Source organism: Oncorhynchus mykiss, chromosome 8 (genome assembly GCF_057628025.1).
Source record: "Oncorhynchus mykiss isolate SJ-2025 chromosome 8, ASM5762802v1, whole genome shotgun sequence".
NCBI lineage: Eukaryota > Metazoa > Chordata > Actinopteri > Salmoniformes > Salmonidae > Oncorhynchus > Oncorhynchus mykiss.
In genome coordinates, this window is record NC_143029.1 from 33,222,933 (window position 1) to 33,237,747 (window position 14,815).

The 14,815-nt window shown below is 43.5% G+C and overlaps 2 protein-coding genes, 1 long non-coding RNA gene and 4 other non-coding genes across 7 annotated transcripts in view; 6 read left to right on the plus strand and 1 right to left on the minus strand.

Moving 5' to 3' along the window:
• Positions 1 to 14,815, plus strand: part of LOC149981504 (uncharacterized) — a 205,070-nt gene that overhangs the window by 78,619 nt on the left and 111,636 nt on the right. The gene's annotated exons all lie outside the window — the stretch shown is intronic.
• rnaseh1 (ribonuclease H1) lies at positions 793 to 8,152 on the minus strand. The gene is made up of 8 exons (XM_090243275.1): positions 6,782 to 8,152; positions 6,528 to 6,652; positions 6,177 to 6,347; positions 5,970 to 6,069; positions 5,819 to 5,877; positions 5,590 to 5,670; positions 5,228 to 5,352; positions 793 to 1,028 (listed from the first exon to the last, which is right to left on the minus strand). Exons 1-8 carry the CDS (start codon positions 6,907 to 6,909, stop codon positions 942 to 944), a joined length of 876 nt encoding a protein of 291 aa, XP_090099401.1. The 5' UTR covers positions 6,910 to 8,152; the 3' UTR covers positions 793 to 941.
• Positions 8,149 to 11,396, plus strand: rps7 (ribosomal protein S7). Its single transcript, XM_021612377.3, has 6 exons — positions 8,149 to 8,234; positions 8,348 to 8,419; positions 8,805 to 8,948; positions 9,803 to 9,867; positions 10,766 to 10,916; positions 11,284 to 11,396. Exons 1-6 carry the CDS (start codon positions 8,160 to 8,162, stop codon positions 11,359 to 11,361), a joined length of 585 nt encoding a protein of 194 aa, XP_021468052.1. The 5' UTR covers positions 8,149 to 8,159; the 3' UTR covers positions 11,362 to 11,396.
• LOC118965652 (small nucleolar RNA SNORA73 family) lies at positions 8,495 to 8,719 on the plus strand. The gene has a single exon (XR_005053033.2). It is a non-coding gene; the product is annotated as a small nucleolar RNA SNORA73 family (small nucleolar RNA).
• On the plus strand, positions 9,499 to 9,723 carry LOC118965651 (small nucleolar RNA SNORA73 family). Its single transcript, XR_005053032.2, has one exon. It is a non-coding gene; the product is annotated as a small nucleolar RNA SNORA73 family (small nucleolar RNA).
• LOC118965649 (small nucleolar RNA SNORA73 family) lies at positions 10,024 to 10,248 on the plus strand. Its single transcript, XR_005053030.2, has one exon. It is a non-coding gene; the product is annotated as a small nucleolar RNA SNORA73 family (small nucleolar RNA).
• On the plus strand, positions 10,959 to 11,183 carry LOC118965650 (small nucleolar RNA SNORA73 family). Its single transcript, XR_005053031.1, has one exon. It is a non-coding gene; the product is annotated as a small nucleolar RNA SNORA73 family (small nucleolar RNA).

Consider the following 14,815-nt stretch of genomic DNA (forward strand, 5'->3'; position numbering starts at 1 on the left):
GGACTTCACATCTCCAGACAAGCCGGGAGCGTGCCGTGGAGAAGCCAGCCAGCTAAGGTCAGAGACAGGCACAGTCATTCCTGGTGCTCTGGTTTTCTACAATCACCAACCTCACAGAGGGGAAAGGCTATATGGAGATTTCTCTCAGCTAGAGCTGTCATTATTTTCCCTCGCACACGTATAGGCCCACTGTCTAGACACCAGCTTACTGAATGGATGAGACACGTACTGAAAGACTAAGTAGTATCTGCCAAGAGCTGACTGAGTAAAGTGGAGAAGATGGAATTGTGCACCAACTAGTCAAAGAGAATATCACCAAGATCATTTCATGTCAGAGTATACATGAATAGATGATCTTTGAAGCGTGTGTTGTTTTTCTTTAGAAGAGGGAAACGTTCATGTGACCACTAGCCCTAGTAACAGACGGGCTTTTGAGCAAGAAAAATAATCCTTAGATCACACACACAAATGTCATAAGTGGCCGTTATCTCACAACATGCAGCATGTCTCACATAGAAACCAGAGAAATCCATCTTCTATGTGAGGAATCCTCTTTCCACAGAGGAGCCTAGTACGGAATGTAATTCAGAGAGCCAGTCCTATTCCGAGGTATTGGATTTGTTTTGATGAGCTAGAGCGCCATCTACCGTCTGAAGTGTACATTACACAGTGGTTACAGAACCGTTTCATCAATCAGAATGGAATGATTTTGGAATATTGAGAAATGTTCATACGGTACAAGCACAAGCTGAATTCATTCCTTAACTTAGAAAGAACCATAAAGATGTCAAACAGGATGGAAGTAGATGTTATTTCATAACATTTAGAACATGGCAGCCCAACAGAACAGACAATATATAATTCCCATATTCCATTCAAAACCATAATCCAAATGTTGAATGAACTGCCCAGGAGCAGTAAATGAGATAATCTTCCTTTGGCTAATCTAAGTGTTTCGCTGCTCCCGCTCTGGACAGCCTGTCGGCCTCCTCGTTCCCTGGGTACCCAGCGTGGCCCGGGATGTGCAACTGGAGACAGAAGAGAGAGAAGATAGTCAGAGGCAAAAGGGGACTGTTAGTCATTTCAGTTGTGCATCATCCATGACTGAACGTTCTAGTGCAGGGGTTCCCAAATGTCTGTTGGGCCACGACCCAACTTCGATATCAGAAATGTATTGCAACCCCAACCAACCTTTATTTGGGGCTATGACAGTCGATTTCAAAAACAGTCAGATGATTTCTGATCTTCTTAACTCACCACTAAGGAGATGGGTATACATAAATGTCCTGGGGAGGTTCTCAAAAGTCAGGGGGGCGCGTGGTTGATAATGCACACCTCGTCACTGCTGTCTCATCCTTCAGTGTTTGGATCGGACGCAGACAAGAGCCCTGAATCCTGCTTAACATAGATATGAGCTGGCAAAGGATACCACTCTCTTTCATGCTGATGAAACAGTTTATCATTCTGTCATGTAGTACCACGTTTTTATTTTTTGTTGTCCTAGGCTACCTGTTTGCTTGCCTAACTTCCATTCATGGGCAACGTTAGCTAGTTAACATTAGCCTTCTACATCCATCTACTGTACATATTGAACTTTGATCCTCTCAGGACAGGGGCACAACAATCTATGAATGAATGGTTGGATCAGAATTGGCGTTATAATCATTGGCCAGTATGGAGAATTCAGTAAAACCACAAGTCCAAATCCCTGTCTCCATCCATAGCTAATTTAGGAAAGGGCCAATTTTAGCTAGCTGGCCACCGGAGGACAACAACACGAGATGCAACAATTGGAGTTGTTTCTGTTAACAACGTATTTGTTAGGACAGACGCCAAATCCAAGCTGGCTTCCCTTGAAGAGGGGTGCTGTTTCACTCGCTCGGATGCTTTCTCCTGTGAGATACATTCAGCCTTTGCGAATTGTTGTGAAATTATGAAACACAGAGACGAAAGATACATAGTTTTATGGTTTTTGGCTTCCTTTGGCGTCCATGAATACTCTCCACTGCTCACTTAATGTGCTAGCCACCGAAGAACAAGCCGAGGATGGTCTCAAAAAAAGGTACATTTTGCAGCAGCGTAGAGGCAGAAGCCATTCACCACGGGAAGGATACAAGTGCAACAGTCAAGTGTAGGCCAGCCTTTTCGAGCCAATTTAAGGCACTCTCATTTGTTGATGCAAGAGAGCTTCTTCTTCGAGGTTTATTGGCAGAGTACACTCATAAGGTGTATGACTGCCACCTACTGTACAGGGTAGTAAAACAGACCCCAATTAACAAATTCATACTAAATACCAAAAACACTAACCAAATTCACACTACTACGCTGAATTTCAAAAAAAAAAAAAAAAAATGTACTCCTTCAGTCAGATTTAAATGTTTATTCAGATCACTACACAGGTTCAGGAACCTGGGGGGGGGGGGGGGGGGGGGGGCTCTTCATTCAGTACTCCCTGTAACACTTTGTCTGTAAAGTCCTGGAGATCCAGAAATCTATGCCGCCTTCACATATCTAGCTTCTTAGGTGTCTAGCTTCTTAGATGTATTAGTTTGACTCGTACAATTCATCACTTGCCCTATAAAAACGGAAAAAAGTCCACCTTCACTATTAGTGTGTCGGGATCCTTCTCCTGCATGGCATTCACTGCAGACTGTGGGACATCCCCTGCCATCTCCTCTCACCTTCAGCGATTTTTCACTGACTTGCTGGGTGGCCCTGATCCTAGCTACGGTGGACCCCTTCATTCTTACAGGGATGTATGAGAGCTGGACTTCTAATGCTTAAACAACTTTAAACAGAACAGAGGGGCGGTTCGGAGGTGAACGGGAAGACAGAGGAAGTGGATATTGAGTTGGAATTGAGCAGCGCGTCGAGTACATTTGGTGAAGACGAATATTCTAAACGGACAACAGTAGTATTGAAAACTAGTACAAAAAGGAAATGGCCAAAACATTTGAGTAGAGGATACGTGTGTTAATGATAATGAATCGTTTCTTGTTGGGATGCGGTTGTTCAGTAAGGATGCATGTGGAAAACCCGTTTTGAGGTGTCAAATGGTGAAGTATATGCGCTTGGAAAAGTGGAGTCCGAGTGGCAAGGAGTGGTCTTATTTTGATTCATTGTATTTCTGAATAACTGAGGAAGAATTGCAGTGGGGCTCAAAAGAATCCGGACAACAGAAGTTTTGTGTTTTGAACTTTGGAGTAGAACAACCGTCAAAGGAGTCATCTCAGGGGTGACGACAGATGTTCAGGCTTGAGAACCTGAAAATAATTCCTGGTGTCGTTGGTTTCTGGCGTCTGACCCACTGGGCGAATGGAGAGAAAGAAGAAAGTCTGTCGGTCGTGTTGTTTTTTGATAAAGAGTAAATACCTACGTATGTGACGCTTGGTTAAGTAAAATAAGCCGTAAGAGCTTTTGTCCCCAAACCACTGCAGTGTAAACATTTTAAAGGATACGGCCAAGTTTCAAGTGTGTGCAGACGAACAAGCGTATACTTAAGAACGGTGTGTAGAAGAACGACGGTGTTGCAATTGTGGTGGGGATCATGATCCTGAGTTCCTGGAGTGCCCGGTAAGGGTGAAGGAAATTGAGGTGGCGACAGTTAGAGCGGTCAATCGAATCTCCTATGCGGGGGGCGCTTAAAATAATTGAGAACACTAGTGATGCTAGTGAAGAGATGGTAGTGGACACACCACAGACTGTAGTAAATGTTTGCTGTCAGACAAAAGATAATGTGTGTTAAAAAGGTGGATTTGGTTGCGTTCATTCCCACAGTTATAAACTGTACGGCACAAGTCTCAAAGAAGTCGAAGAAACTGGACATTACTGTGGCTGCGGCAGAAACGTTTTTGGGACTCAAGGATTTTACGTCGGAAGATTTGCAAGGGGTACCAGCACCGGAAGACGCAGACCCGGTGGGGAGTGTGGTGAAACTGTCACTGTCAGTCTTTGAGTTTCGAGTCAGTCTCTACCAGACAAAGTCATGTTAGGATATATCAGTTATACTGTTAGAGGTCTTGTGCAGAATCCACTGCACTGTTTGAGGTACAACGTTTATGGTCATATTGCAGCAATGTGTAGGAGGGAGATTCCAAGATGTGGGGAGTGTGCAGGAGGGTATGGTAAAGAGGATTGTGTAGTTTTGGTGGGAAAGGTTGTGTGTGTCAACTGTAGGGGGGCCCATGTTGCTGGGGATCGGAGGTGTCCGGTGCGAGAGAGGCAGGATGAAGTGGCCAGAGTCAGAGTAGTGCAGAAGGTGTCGTTTGCTGAGACAGTGAAGAAAGTAGAGGGGGATGGGGCGAGGGGTCAAGGGTGAGGGATCCTGAGAGGATGTGTAGTAGATTTGTGTCAGAGCAGAGGAATAGGGCAATGAGTGATTTATGCTTCAGTAAGGTTGGCTTCTGAGTGTTCATAGCAATGGTTACCAATTGTATTGCAGAAACTTAACATAAATCATGGAAAATAGATAAAATAGCAGAGAAGTATTTTGGTATAAGAGATCTGACTTCAGAAGAGTTAGTGTGTAGGTGTCCTGTCCTCCCAGGCCGTTTGCATGGTGCAGGAGCAGATAGGATCAAAGTATAGGAATCGGGTAGTGGGTTTTTAATTAGTAGGTGGCAGCTGCAGAGGAGTACCTGGGTATATAAGATTTTACTGCAGAAGTTAATGGGGTGGTGATTTTTATGAAATGGTGGTATATACTGCAGGGTTAGTTGGTGGTGCTATTTTGTTCCTTTTAAGGAACAGGAATAATGAAGAGAATGTAATATAGGTAGGCTGTGACTGGTCTCACACAGTACAGTATGTGGCGGTGTATGCACCTTAAAGTTGGATGTGATCTGCCAACCCAATCCCAAAGAGGACCGACATAGAAACTGGAATACTGAATGAACTAAGGACATCCAACTTGCTTTACAAATACATTTCAAAACAAATGTATTTCGTGAAGGCGACTGCATCACAGTTCATTTTTTTGTGTGGTTAACCACAAATGTTTTTGAGATGTGGGTACAAACATTACTTATAATGATAAACGTATATTTTTTTTTATTAAAATATTTCACCAGGCTTTTGGGAGTTTCTCCTGCCATCACATCTTCAAATCAGGTGACCCCTCATGGGGTCGTGACCTCTAGTTTGGGAACCACTGTTCTAGTCTGAAACTCAAAACGCTTGCGTACTGAATCTCTGAAGTGAAAATATGTAGAGCAACATTGATATTTACCCATACAACCTCCAGCTCTTCATTCAGCTTGTCAAGTTTTTCAAAGTGCTCTTTGTTGATGACGGGGCCACCAGAGTTGAGCCTCCAGTTGTTCTGCTTCCAGTTCTTCACCCAGCTGGTGACACCTGATGGAAAAAAACACCGACATATGCCTTTTCTTAATTGCACCTCCTCCTCAAAACCCATTGGAAGAGAAGGTCAGAGGGTAGGGACCTCTGGATTTCTCATCCAATGGTCACAGTAGGCCTAGCTAGTAACATTAGCTGCAGCATCAAGCCTGCAGCATTACATGATGCCATGCCACATTTAGTCAGGCCCTTGCTGATAGTGTTGGTAGAGTGTTGTAAGCAGCACATATGTACCGTTTATGGTGAACTTGCTGTCTGTATAAAGCACCAACTTCTTGATGTTCATCTCTTTGGCCTGCTCCAAAGCTTTACATGCTGCCTGTTATTTAGAAGCAAAACGTGAGATTACATCTCGTGGGGTTGGTTACAATCTAAAGGGAACTGTGGCAATTCAATGAGTCGAAAATAATAACAATCTGGTTTAGAGTTCACAACTAAAGCAAATATGACATTAACACAGTACTTGCCTGTAATTCGGCTCTCTGGTTGGTCTGTCTTCCATCCAGTGGTTCAGCTACATTCCTACAATAAAGACAGTCAACATGAACACTTCTGGACTCTATTGTGTCAAGCTCTCTTGAAGTATAATTTCCTACAGGCCTGCATCAACTCACAGAGGATGGTCACGTCCCCAGTACACTCCGATGCCAGCTCGGGCCCCGGCCTTCCCATTGCCTGAACAGCAACCATCTGTGTACACCACCACTGCATCACCTGGAGGAAAAGACAACACTTTGTTTCCCCCCCTTTATTCACCCCAATAACATTGACAGTGACCATTTCAATCTGCAACATTAACAACACAATGAGAATGTCTGTACCAATGTAGGTGAATCCATCAGAGCTTTTTGAAGATGGGCTGCTGTATTGACTCTGTTTGGCAGGGGACACCTCCTCCTCGTCTATGTGATCATAGTGCCTCTTCTGACCAATGGGTATGTACTCAAGGGCCTCCGGTGCTCTTCTAGGGAGTGTTGCCTCATAGCTGGCTCCTAAAAGATAATATTGTGGTCTGAGTGCGAGTCTGATTTTGCCATGCCTGAATGGTGCACTAGTTGTCTAATGATTAGACGTGCTGCCCATTCCTAGAGCCAGTAACATCAGCACCCATCGTATTGCCATTTCAGTATAGCGACCTATAGAGAAAGAACATAGCCATCTAATGTATCTACCCTCTGACAGGTCTGGCGTTATCGAGGTTGCTAGGCTTCTGACAAATGCCCATGCATCCTTTTCTGCTGCAAACCTCTTGTAGCTGGCATATGGGAACTTGTCGACTTGGCTCTTACATTCATCCCTAAAAAAAAAAAAAATAGACACATGCAATTCTATGAAAATAAATGGGACTAGAAATGATCATATAAATGTCAATGAGTTTTAAGACACAGCACAGCTGCAATTAGCTAGCAACTACACCACAACTCACCAGGTTTTGTAAACGCCAGGTTTGAATCCTTTCCTCACAGCGTAGAAGAATGTGCCTTTCACGATGTCCTCTGTGCCATTGCAGACTGCCCTGCGTACTATACTATACAGACCAGTCAATCTGAACATCACTTAGACCAGCAATTACTTGAAAATGGAGGCACCGGTCATTGCACTTAACTTAACTTGAGCAATGTGAACAAACTAACTTTCTATGTGTTGAAATGCTAGGAAAACGATTAGCTAGTTGTAAACAGTGCAGATAGCATGCTAGTTAACACAAAAACATATTTGGCTAGCTAACGTTAGGCTAGCCGCTATCTGACAAGCAAATATGTTATTTCTGTGTGACAAGCGTAATGTCAACATATAAACATATAAAAGTTAGCTAGCTAGCTATACATTGTAACATGACGTACTTATGCTTCTCCTTTGCCTATGTATTCGCATGAATTAATTACTTTTGCTTTCGAAATAGACTATCTGCTGGGTGATGAAGAAAAACAGGTCTTCAAAATCACAGCTACTTCCGCGATCCCATGACTCCCTAGCGCGAAGTACTTCTAGCTACCTCTCGCGAGATTCCGGCCTCTTCCCTGGCCGTTGTTGACTGAGGTTGGTTATGATCATGCTCCCAATTTCGGAATATCTTTTCAAAATGTTGTACATGTGCATCAAATCCCCTGTATTTTGTATCAGAGTGCATGCAAGACGTTTGATGCGTTAGATTGTTATATTTCAGCTTTTGGATGGCCGGTGTGTAGTGAATTATGAAGTGTTTCAGGATAGACCTAACGAATGACTCGGAAGGAAGGACTGGTAGTATAACTGGCGCGGTTTGAGGCCCATGTGTTCCTAGAATAATTGCTTGTAGTCAATCGACGTGTCCGTTTTTTAACCGCGTAGCTTAGTATTTTACTTTGTAGACTTGAAATATGGTGTATGTTTGAGTACTGTGTTCCCTGGTGTTAGCTGCTAACTAAAGTTAGCCATATGATAAGGAACATGGGTTGAAAGACACTGCTAGCCGGCTAACGCTGACTAGCCAACAATGTTGCTTGGGGACATGCGACCGTAAGTTATATTGATTCAATGCAATTACTTGCTCGGTTGTTTGCGAGATCATATGGTTGAATGTGTAGATTGGAACCAACCAGTGTCGACTTCGTTTGATCAACCGTAGCTGGATGAGCCAAACTACTGTCGTTATACTGACTAGTCAACTTAGTAACTGCATGTATGTATGTATGGTGAGATGGCGTTCAGCATGGACCATTTTGCTGCAGTTTAGTTTCATCTGAAACATTCAATTATGCCCAAAGATGTACAACATGCTCAAATGGCTTTCTGGTCTGTCTTGGTTTCCAGAAACATAGGCCATGTTCAGTACCAGCGCCAAAATCGTGAAGCCCAATGGCGAAAAGCCAGATGAGTTCGAGTCTGGCATTTCCCAGGTAACCAATGGCTAATATGTTAGCTATTGCATGTATGGCTAATTTAAACAACTCCTTTAACTTAGTCACTTGGCTAATGCTGTTTGCAGTATTCAACATGTCTGCCTTTCTAGGCTCTTCTCGAGCTGGAGATGAACTCGGACATGAAGGCTCAGCTGAGGGAGCTGAACATCACTGCTGCAAAGGTAAGGATCATGCACGGCACCACATGGAGCATGTGTTGTACTTACCGAGCTGTGTTGGGTTATTTGAGTTAAACCCCTACGTGGACATCCGGTGAGGTTGCTCTCACATGGCTCTGTCCTTGTGGCGTATGGGAGCGTAGCGCGTCACAGTGCTGTGACGTACAGTCCCGTTCCACGACGTTGGAGAGCAAACTTTGTCCCCGGCCTTCAGGCTGGTGAGGACGGTGTTCTGTATATTCCTACATCTTCCCAGAGCCCTTTGGGCCGTGACTGGGGGGCTAAACCATGCAGTGCATACTTTTTCATCCAGACAGCTAAAAAATACAATCTACTAAAGTGTTTGTATTTGCCTCCGTAAGTTCAAATAAATATTTCTCTCCCTCAGGAAATTGAAGTTGGTGGTAGCAGGAAAGCCATCATCATCTTTGTCCCAGTGCCCCAGCTGAAATCTTTCCAGAAAATTCAGGTGCGACTCGTGAGGGAGCTGGAAAAGAAGTTCAGCGGCAAACATGTCGTCTTCGTTGCACAGGTAAGAATGCAGCGGTCCTGTTTTCTGAGTTGCAGGGGCAGTTTGCATAGCTGTTGCTGTGAACCAAGCTAACAGAATGGGTTCTTTTTGAGACTTGGCTATTTCAGCCACACCGATTGCTCACAGGTGTATAAAATTGAGCACACCTCCATGCAATCTCCATAGACACACATTGGCAGTAGACTGGCCTTACTGAAGAGCTGTGACTTTAAATGTGGTACTGTCATATGATGCCACCTTTCCAACACGTCCGTTTGTAAAATGTATGCCCTGCTAAAGCTGCCCCGGTCAACTGTAAGTGAAGTGGAAACGTCTAGGAGCAACAACGGATCCGCCGCAAAGTGGTAGGCGACACAAGCTCACCGGACGAGACCGCCGAGCAATGTTCTCTAGTGGAAAGCTTTCCCAGTAGAGTGGAGCGCTGTTATTGTAGCAAAGAGGTGACAAACTCCATATTAATGCCCATGAGTTTTGCAATGAGATGTTCGACAAGCAGGTCTCCACATACTTTTGGTCATGTGGTGTACATGCTGTGATTGTAACATTACTATCAACGTGGACATCCGGTGAGGTTGCTCTCGCATGGCTCTGTCCTTGTGGCGTATGGGAGCGTAGCGCTTCACAGTGCTATGACGTACAGTCCCGTTCCACGACGTTGGAGAGCAAGCTTTGTCCCCGGCCCTTGGGCTGGTGAGGGTGGTGTTCTGTATATTCCTACATCTTCCCAGAGCCCTTTGGGCCGTGACTGGGGGGCTAAACCATGCAGTGTACATTAGTTATCAAGTATGCTTCTTGGGCTTTTAAAGTCTGCCTATGTAAATTAGTAATCCTTAATATTTTCATTAAACTTGCAGAGGAGAATCCTGCCCAAACCAACGAGGAAAAGCCGTATCAAGAATAAGCAGAAGCGTCCCAGGAGGTGAGTTACATTATCATACCTGCATGTGCACGACTACATACTGTTTGGAAGAGACAATTAAATGGCTTTAAAGTTGGTGGGAATGGGTACTAGTTTTAAACTTCAAATTGTTTCTGTCATATTTGGTGCTGCCATAATTGCTCGCCAATTTTGGACCCAACGTGGACATCCTGTGAGGTTGCTCTCACATGGCTCTGTCCTTGTGGCGTATGGGAGCGTAGCGCTTCACAGTGCTGTGACGTACAGTCCCGTTCCACGACGTTGGAGAGCAAGCTTTGTCCCCGGCCCTCGGGCTGGTGAGGACGGCGTTCTGTATATTCCTACATCTTCCCAGAGCCCTTTGGGCCATGACTGGGGGGCTAAACCATGCAGTGTACAATTTTACTAACATGTTGTATATGGTTTCTACCACTCCAGTAAACCTGCACATTGTAAATATGGTATTGGCACTGACCCTGAAACGTACCCAGTATATAGCTTGTATTTTCTCGTGTGTTTTTGATCTTTTTGTAATACTGATATTTGTTATTGCGTTGTTGGGAAAGAGCTCGCGAGAAAGGCGCTTCTCTACTTCAGAATGTGACAACTTGAAACTTCGAATGGGATTTTGAATAAATCGATACGGTTACAAGATGACCCGGAGACTAACCGTATGATGCAAAATCAACGTTCACTCTTATTACCTTGCGTTATCTAAAGCAGACTCTGCTTGTCTCCAGTGATGTGATTGAGACATCTGCATAGCGTTTAGATTTACTTTCTCTTTCCAATACATGCGTTCAGACGTATAAAGAATCTGTAATTTTGAATGAGGCAGGTGGTAGGAGAATTGTTTTTATAAGGATTGCATTTTTTTTTATTTGCCATATGTCTAATGCAAATTGATTTATTTCTCCAGCCGTACTCTGACAGCTGTGCATGATGCCATACTTGAAGACCTGGTCTTCCCCAGTGAAATTGTTGGCAAGAGGATCCGCGTGAAACTGGACAGCAGTCGGCTCATCAAGGTCCACCTTGACAAGGCTCAGCAGAACAACGTTGAACACAAAGTGAGTGTCGTGTAGCAGTTTGCTAGTTCACCCAACTTAACCCCAACGTGGACATCCTGTGAGGTTGCTCTCACATGGCTCTGTCCTTGTGGCGTATGGGAGCGTAGCGCTTCACAGTGCTGTGACGTACAGTCCCGTTCCACGACGTTGGAGAGCAAGCTTTGTCCCCGGCCTTCGGGCTGGTGAGGACGGCGTTCTGTATATTCCTACATCTTCCCAGAGCCCTTTGGGCTGTGACTGGGGGGCTAAACCATGCAGTGTACAACCTTTTTTTTGACGTCTGTTTTTAGTGTTTTGTACAAAATCATTGACCTATAAATGTTAGTCTATGCAGTGGTTAACCAGTGGTTGCTTTTCTATTTTCTAGGTTGAGACCTTCTCTGGCGTCTACAAGAAGCTTACAGGCAAAGATGTTGTTTTTGAGTTCCCCGAATTCCAACTGTAAAGTGCAGATGACAAAATAAATGTGTTTACTGTTAACTCTGTTCTCTGGGGGTGGGGGGGTTAGTCATGCTAGTCCATACATGTTCAAGGCTGATGGCCTTTCAGACAGAAATAACTTCATATCCAAAACAGTAGGAATGTTACCTCATAACTACACTTGGTGCAGCTTTGATAATTGACATCTAACAACTGCTAAGAGGGTTTGTTCAGACTTGCTTTTGTACCTCCATGAAATGGTAGTATTCACAATGTGTTTTTGCACATTCACTGATGCAGAATGAAATAGATTAGTCAATTTGTCAATGTATTCTGGTGGTGGGCTCAAGCCATCTGCTTTAGTTGGTGAGAAAGATCGCTGTCGAGGGAGGAGCTGGTTTTTACATAGTGTATTTCTGCTCAACACATTTCCATTTGGCAATGTCAACTCTTGCACATTTCTTCAAAATACTTATGTTCGCTAGCAGGACAGGTAATTGCTGCCAAGTTTTAAACTGAACCAATCAAATTGTGTAGAATCTCTGAACACCAATCACATGTGCATTTTAGGTAGTAAGTAGAAAGCTGGTGACAGCGAGAGGGATCTCCATCTGACAAAATGCTATCAAATAAGGTATTTATTTGTAATATGTGATACCATCATTCCAAGCTGTGAAATGACAGCTGAACACGGCAACCTTTTAATGTGGCTAGCTACTGTAGTTGCAACAGGATCTGTTGCTAGCTAGCATGAACAGATGTGTCACGAGCTATCTAGTCATTCTGGGACTAGGAGAGATTTAGCGTTTAAGGTTATTCTAAGCAAATTAAGGCTACAAACATGTATAGGACAAGTGTAAATCTAATAGTCAAAGGCAGGACCCACAAATGTCATTCATACTGGCGAATGCCACTTTAATCCTATCAATGGGAGTAGGATGTTTGCAGCGTGTTTAATTTTCTAGTTTACAGACTACATTCCTTTGCTGTGATTTATTTATTCATTCTCACTTTTGTCGAGCATAATCTTGTTTATGTGTCCTGCTCCCAGAGATCAACCAAGTGCTATTCACCAAGCATGGGCTGAATCGCTCACCTGTGAGAACATCCGACTGCAGTTTGAATTAGCCCCAATGTCACTATTTAGACCACATGCATTTCCCGGTTTTTGTTTTAAGTCATGCATTTTAGAGTTGGAACGCCCAATACTGATGCAGTTGCTTGTTTGAGCATCTTTATTCACTAAGGTTTTTCACCTTAAGTCTTCCATGATCTATTCACCTAGCCCTGCCGTCACTATATAAACACGGAGACCATTTGTCTTTTCCTTGTGTGTTTTGTCTTAGTCACATCAGGGTGTTAGGTAGCCAAGCAGTTAAGAGCATTGGGCCAGTCACCGAAAGATTGCAGGTTTCAAAGACAACTAGGTGAAAAATCTCTGCACTTAATCCTCATTCCTCATGTAACTTGCTTGGGAAAAGAGTGTTAAATGACAAATCAAATGTCTACATCGGTCAGCTACATTGTTGACCGGGGTGGGATACTATTGTGCCCTCATTACAAAACATTAGGAACACAATATTAAGTTGCACTCCCATTTGCCCCCAGAACGGCCTCAATTTGGCTGGGCATGGGTTTCTACACTGATTGAAGTAGAGGTAGTGAGTGACCTCAATAAGCGATCAGGGCATTCGCTTGGTCAGTCTGTCATGGAAAGAGCAGGTGTTCCTACTGTTTTGCATACTCAGTAGATTACAATCTACTACATACAGTGCCTTGCGAAAGTATTCGGCCCCCTTGAACTTTGCGACCTTTTGCCACATTTCAGGCTTCAAACATAAAGATATAAAACTGTATTTTTTTGTGAAGAATCAACAACAAGTGGGACACAATCATGAAGTGGAACGACATTTATTGGATATTTCAAACTTTTTTAACAAATCAAAAACTGAAAAATTGGGCGTGCAAAATTATTCAGCCCCTTTACTTTCAGTGCAGCAAACTCCAGAAGTTCAGTGAGGATCTCTGAATGATCCAATGTTGACCTAAATGACTAATGATGATAAATACAATCCACCTGTGTGTAATCAAGTCTCCGTATAAATGCACCTGCACTGTGATAGTCTCAGAGGTTCGTTAAAAGCGCAGAGAGCATCATGAAGAACAAGGAACACACCAGGCAGGTCCGAGATACTGTTGTGAAGAAGTTTAAAGCCGGATTTGGATACAAAAAGATTTCCCAAGCTTTAAACATCCCAAAGAGCACTGTGCAAGCGATAATATTGAAATGGAAGGAGTATCAGACCACTGCAAATCTACCAAGACCTGGCCGTCCCTCTAAACTTTCAGCTCATACAAGGAGAAGACTGATCAGAGATGCAGCCAAGAGGCCCATGATCACTCTGGATGAACTGCAGAGATCTACAGCTGAGGTGGGAGACTCTGTCCATAGGACAACAATCAGTCGTATATTGCACAAATCTGGCCTTTATGGAAGAGTGGCAAGAAGAAAGCCATTTCTTAAAGATATCCATAAAAAGTGTAGTTTAAAGTTTGCCACAAGACACCTGGGAGACACACCAAACATGTGGAAAAAGGTGCTCTGGTCAGATGAAACCAAAATTGAACTTTTTGGCAACAATGCAAAATGTTATGTTTGGCGTAAAAGCAACACAGCTGAACACACCATCCCCACTGTCAAACATGGTGGTGGCAGCATCATGGTTTGGGCCTGCTTTTCTTCAGCAGGGACAGGGAAGATGGTTAAAATTGATGGGGAGATGGATGGAGACAAATACAGGACCATTCTGGAAGAAAACCTGATGGAGTCTGCAAAAGACCTGAAACTGGGATGAAGATTTGTCTTCCAACAAGACAATGATCCAAAACATAAAGCAAAATCTACAATGGAATGGTTCAAAAACAAACATATCCAGGTGTTAGAATGGCCAAGTCAAAGTCCAGACCTGAATCCAATCGAGAATCTGTGGAAAGAACTGAAAACTGCTGTTCACAAATGCTCTCCATCCAACCTCACTGAGCTCGAGCTGTTTTGCAAGGAGGAATGGGAAAACATTTCAGTCTCTCGATGTGCAAAACTGATAGAGACATACCCCAAGCGACTTACAGCTGTAATCACAGCAAAAGGTGGCGCTACATAATTTTGCACGCCCAATTTTTCAGTTTTTGATTTGTTAAAGTTTGAAATATCCAATAAATGTCGTTCCACTTCATGATTGTGTCCCACTTGTTGTTGATTCTTCACAAAAAAATACAGTTTTATATCTTTATGTTTGAAGCCTGAAATGTGCCAAAAGGTCGCAAAGTTCAAGGGGGCCGAATACTTTCGCAAGGCACTGTACGTCAAATACTGCCCGAGACACCTTTTGTTACTTTTCTCCATACTCAAATGGTGAAACATTATTTGTGATTTTGTTCGTATCTATATGCGTGAAACGTACATTATTGAAAATGTTTCT

Excerpts from the sequence above, each read along its gene's own strand:
- rnaseh1 (XM_090243275.1), bottom strand. The coding sequence starts at position 6,909 with ATGTTCAGATTGACTGGTCTGTATAGTATAGTACGCAGGGCAGTCTGC. Across the intron at positions 5,671-5,818 it reads GAGAGCCGAATTACAGGCAA|CATGTAAAGCTTTGGAGCAG; the intron begins GTACTGTGTTAA and ends AATAACAGGCAG. Across the intron at positions 5,353-5,589 it reads CAGCAAGTTCACCATAAACG|GTGTCACCAGCTGGGTGAAG; the intron begins GTACATATGTGC and ends TTTTTCCATCAG.
- rps7 (XM_021612377.3), top strand. The coding sequence starts at position 8,160 with ATGTTCAGTACCAGCGCCAAAATCGTGAAGCCCAATGGCGAAAAGCCA. Across the intron at positions 8,420-8,804 it reads TGAACATCACTGCTGCAAAG|GAAATTGAAGTTGGTGGTAG; the intron begins GTAAGGATCATG and ends TCTCTCCCTCAG. Across the intron at positions 9,868-10,765 it reads AAGCAGAAGCGTCCCAGGAG|CCGTACTCTGACAGCTGTGC; the intron begins GTGAGTTACATT and ends TTATTTCTCCAG.